This window comes from Haliaeetus leucocephalus, unplaced genomic scaffold (assembly GCF_000737465.1).
Source record: "Haliaeetus leucocephalus isolate CR32 unplaced genomic scaffold, Haliaeetus_leucocephalus-4.0 Scaffold668, whole genome shotgun sequence".
Classification (NCBI taxonomy): domain Eukaryota; kingdom Metazoa; phylum Chordata; class Aves; order Accipitriformes; family Accipitridae; genus Haliaeetus; species Haliaeetus leucocephalus.
Genome location: NW_010973104.1, coordinates 1,820,109 through 1,824,917, shown reverse-complemented (window position 1 = coordinate 1,824,917; position 4,809 = coordinate 1,820,109). Strand labels below are relative to the sequence as shown.

The window sequence follows — 4,809 nt, the reverse complement described above, 5'->3', positions numbered from 1 at the left end:
AGAGCGGCGGGACGGACGGGGAGGCCGCGGGCAGCCTGCACGGGGCTGAGCCGGCCGGGGTGTGCAGCCCCGGCAGCGGACGCGTGCACACGCAGCCTTTAAAACGAAGGCAAATACCTCTCTCCTCTCCGGCTCCATCGTCCGCTACCCGTCCCGCCTCGGCCACGCCGTTGCCTCCGCCGTGCTGCCCGTTCTCCATGTGTCCCGCGCTGGGATGGGCTGCCAGACCCTCCTCTCTGCCGCCGGCGGGTTTTGGCCCCGCGCTGCCTGCTGGCGTTTTGGCAGCGGCAGCCTCGCCGCTCCAGCGATGGCATGTGTCCATTTTTTTTTTTTTTTTTTTTCCCTCTCTCTCCTCTCTCCCTTTCACAATCCGTCCTCCCCAGCCTTCTCCGCCGGTGCCTCCGGAGCCGCCTGCGGTGCCAGCTCGCAGGGAAATTGGCAGCGAACGCGGCGCAGGGATCCTCCCGCAGCTGACGGAGCCCCGCCAGGCGCAGGCAGCCCTTCTGCCAGCCACCAGCCTTGGCACAGGGGGCCGGGGGGCCGCGGGGGGCTGCCGACGCTTGGCAGCCCTTCCCCAGCACCGCGCGCCCCAGCCGCCGCCACGGTTCGGCTGCCAAAAGCCAAATGAGGGGGGAGGAAAAGGGGAAAATGGCAGAGAGAAGAGCTGGCTTCGCCGTGCCCGGTGGCGGGGGACGCGCTGGGGGCCCCTTCCCTTCGCCACGGCCGGCTGGGCGACGTCCTCGTCCTTCGGCGGAGGGCATGGGAGCCTGGCTGCGGTGCTGGCGTCGCATGGAGAGGCTCAGCCCCGTCTGTCTCTACTCGTGCCCCCAGCCCAGCTGGGAGAACCCATCCCGGGGATGGCAAGCGCCGACGCAGCCCGGCTCGGCGATGCTGCGTGGCGAGCACGGCTCCCGCAGACACACCTCTTACCCAGCATCCGTCTGCCGCGTAGGGGGGCCCGGGAAATTGGGAAGGGGAGAGCGGAGGAGGGACTTCTGGCGATGGGTGGGTGGTTTTGGGGTGCCCTCCGGCCGTGCGTTGCTCTACACGGCCACCTCAGCCTCGTGCGACGCGGCATCCCCACCCCATGCCGAAATCCCGGCCCTGGCGGCGCAGTCGTGCCATGGCTCCGTCCTGGCCAGACATCGGCACTGCAGCAATGCCCGCCTCTCCGGCTTTTCTTCCCCACATTCCTGGTCTTGGCGTCTTTTTTAGAGGGAGAAGCAGGAGCGTGGCTTGAGCATCCACCGTAGCCCAGGTGGTCCCGGCACCGATGCCCCAGGAGAGTCCCGGAGGCCGAGGGACACCGGTGGGGACGGCCAAGCGGGAGGCAGGGGACGGGCTGCCAGCCCAGAGCCGGCCCAGCACCCTGCTCAGCTTCACCCAAAATAAGTCGTTTACCGAGAGCCACATTTATTGGGAGCTGCAGGGGTGCTGGGGCTGCCCCGCTGCCCTCTCCCCAGCCCCACGGCACAGCCCCATGGCACAGAGCACCGGGAGCGCCGGTCAAGGCACCAGCACACAGAGACCTGCCTGCCATCACTGTTTAAAAGGTTTACCCCCTAATTGGGAATGCCTTTAATGGGCTTGGTAGGAGACACCAAGAGCCTTCCACGGGGCAGGTCAGGGCTGTGCTTGGCCCACACCGGCCCCAGCCTGGACTCCTGCCATGCAGCACCCAGTGTCCCTATGCTATGTCCCTATGCATATGTCCTTATGGGTGACACATCCCAGCCCAAGAGCCAGCAGCTGGGGATGCAGCAGCTCCCGGGATGGCGGTGACGGTCCATGCCATAGGAAGAGCCCCAGGAACCGTCTCAACGTGCCCTTCTGCCCGCACCCCCCCGTCCCCCAGAGGCTGTACCCCGGCCTGCCCGTGTCACACGTGCGCCTGCCATTTCCTCAAATAAGCAGCTAATCTCCATCAATCATAATTTCGCGCAATTATCATAATAGGGCCATTTTGCACTTATCCTCGCCACGTGACGCAGGAGGCACTTACGGCTCCACTTCACGCCGAGCGTCTCCGAGCTGCTCCCGTCCCCGGGGAGTCCCGATGGCAATCGCGTCCCCCACAAGCTCCGGGGGACAGACCCGTCCCCTGCCCCCCGAGCGGATGCTCGTGCCGGGTGGGATGCGGGCACGGGGGGATGGTAGCCGGACCGTGTCCCCTGGCTCGTGCCCTCGCACCACTGCAGCAGCAGCACAGGGGTTAAACCCCGAAACGGGGACAGTTAATCCGGTTTCTCCCACCATATGGCCCTGCCGGCCAGGCTCCCCGCACCACGGCAGCCTCTCGGTTGCGCCGATGCCATGCGGCATGTGCGCGGCCAGCAGCCCCGGCTCTGACCCTCCGCTGGCTGGCGGGGAGCAGATTAGGGGGGGCTGGGAGGTGATGAGGCACGAGGGCTGCCGGTGGGAGATTAGGCACTGGCAGATGGATGGAGATCAAATGTTTCGCTCCACCTTGTTTACTACTCCCTCCTCGGCAGCGGCTGGGGACCCCGGCACAGGCTCTGGTTCTGTCCCACCTTGGGCTGGGAAAGGACAGGGCTGGGGACATGGTGCCCGCAGCCTTGGGGTGTCCCAGCGGGGATGGACGGGCTCCCCCCTTGCCGTGCTCCGTCCTTACCCCAAGCAGCATCACGGCGGCAGTCCCCTGTGCCCCCATCCCGTCCCACCATGGAGTACCGGGTTGGAGCCGCCAGCAGCCGTGGCACTCACCCTAAGCTCCCCGTAACCCAGCGGTGTTTGCGGTGTTTGCACCACCATAGTAATTACTTTCCTTTTTTTTTTTTTTTTTTTTTAATAAATACGGATGTTGCCACAAGTAAACTCTAATGTAATAAAAGCTTTCTGCTGGATCCATAATTAATCAGCAAGCTGTGTAAGGTGGGGGGGTAGCAAGTGGAAAACCCTCACGCCAACGTGGGCCACAGGGCTCGCACCCAGCTGGGAGGGAGGTGACAAACCACGGTGGCAGCCTGGGGACATCCCAGTGCCCTGGGGACCATTGCAGCAGCCCTATGAGCCCGGGGTTGGGGGGTCTGTGGGTGGGCAGGGCTGCAGTGCACCCAGGTCTCTGCTTTTGCAGTGCCCGGCTGCTCCACAGCAGCTGCAGGCACTACGTATTTTGCTCCCAGCTGTGACGGCACATCTGGACTGACCCCTTCCCCGATGCGTTGTCCCCGCCACCCCAATACGGAGAACGGGGCCAGGCACCGCGCATCTCTCCCCGTGCAGCCAAACACTGGCACAGGGTGAGCCAGCATTGCCACTGCTGAATAAACCATAACCCGCTCCCCCAGCACTGGCAATGACCGGGGCTGGCTTGGCACCGCTGCGGAGCAGCTCTCTCCCTCCCGGCCCCGGGGAAGCAAACTGCGGCCCCGGCAGCCCCCCAGGATGGACGGCAGTGCCCGGGCGCTGCTCAGGGCCAGGGCTGAGCATCGTCTCCGGGGATGTGGCCGACTCCAGATGGCCAGTGGCCACCAGGTGCCGGGGGACGGAGCGGCAGAGGGTGGCTCGGGGTGGACATCTGCTGTGCACGCGGCCAGCTGGCCCGGCAGCCTGCCACGGTCGTGGGGGGAGCACGGCCCCGTCACCCCCCCGCCCCAGGGATGGGGGTCCCTGCACAACCTGGAGGGGCCACGTAGTCGCAGAGGAGGATCCTGCCTGGCGCACGCATCTGCGACGACTGTCACAGCCCTGTGCCCACACCACGCACCCTGTCCCTTCCAGCCCTGGGACCACCGCAGGGATGATGGCACCCCACTCTCGTCACCCCTGCTCCCCCTCGGTGGGGTGTGGGGGGGTTAATCCCTGCAGCCTGCGGGGACCGGGGGAGGCCGGTGACAGATGGCGAGTGCGAAAAGGAGAATGAAAGCGGCGGTGGCAGGGTGGTGGTGGGAGCCGGGCACATCTGCAGGGCAGCACGTGGGCACGGGGCACGCTGAACCCTCCCTGGTGTGAGGGAGGGGTCCCTCCTGCAGCAGCTCCGCACAGGGGAGCCGTGCAACGGGGAGCAAGCCGTGCAACAGCCGTGCAACGGGGAGCAAGCCGTGCAACAGCCGTGCATTGGGGAGCCGTGCAATGGGGAGCCGTGCAACAGACATGCAATGGGGAATTGAGCAGTGGTGAGGGTACTGTACAACAGGGAAGGAGCTGTGCAATGGGGAGCTCTGCAACGCGGAGGAAGCCGTGCAACTGGGAGGGAACCTTGCAGTGGAGAGCCATGCAACAGGGAGCTGTGCAACATGGAGGGAGCCGTGCCACGGGGAGCCATGCAACGGGGAGGCGTGAAGTGGGGAGCTGCGCATCAGGAAGGCGTGCAACGGGAGGGAGCCATGCAACAGGGTGCCGTGCAAAGGGGAGGCGTGCAACGGGAGGGAGCCATGCAACAGGGTGCCGTGCAAAGGGGAGGCGTGCAACGGGAGGGAGCCGTGCAATGCGGAGCCATGCAACGGGGAGGCGTGCAACGGGGAGGCGTGCAACGGGGAGGCGTGCAACGGGGTGCCATGCAGCACGGCTGGCGCGGGGCTGGCGGGTGCAGGTCCCATCATGGCCGGGCTCTGCCCAAGGCTGGGCTCCCGTCCTCGCTTCCGCTCCCAGCCCCGCTGCGCCTCGCTGGGCTGCCGGCCGCCGGCCCCGGGGTGGAAACACACCTGAGGGAGGTGGGTGGGGGGTCACCCCGGCCGCCCCGCTTCACGCGCCGCCGCGCACAGCCGGAAAAACAAGGCTCCAGCAGAGGAGCGGGCTGCGGGAGGGGGACGGCGCCGGGACACGTGCCGCCGGAGAAGGGCCGGAGAA

At 66.5% G+C, this 4,809-nt stretch overlaps 1 protein-coding gene across 2 annotated transcripts in view; it reads right to left on the bottom strand.

Moving 5' to 3' along the window:
* The window catches only part of LOC104839336, a 7,275-nt gene extending 6,750 nt beyond the window's left edge, over positions 1-525 (bottom strand). Inside the window, exon 1 of one of the 2 annotated variants that reach the window (XR_775153.1) lies at positions 118-525. Coding sequence is in view for 1 of the 2 variants with exons in the window: in XM_010579574.1 (XP_010577876.1) it covers positions 118-322 (205 nt within the window). In the remaining variant the exon portion in view is untranslated. The remainder of the gene's footprint in view (positions 1-117) is intronic. The other variant, XM_010579574.1, reaches the window with a different exon arrangement.
* Positions 526-4,809: the final 4,284 nt, after the last annotated feature.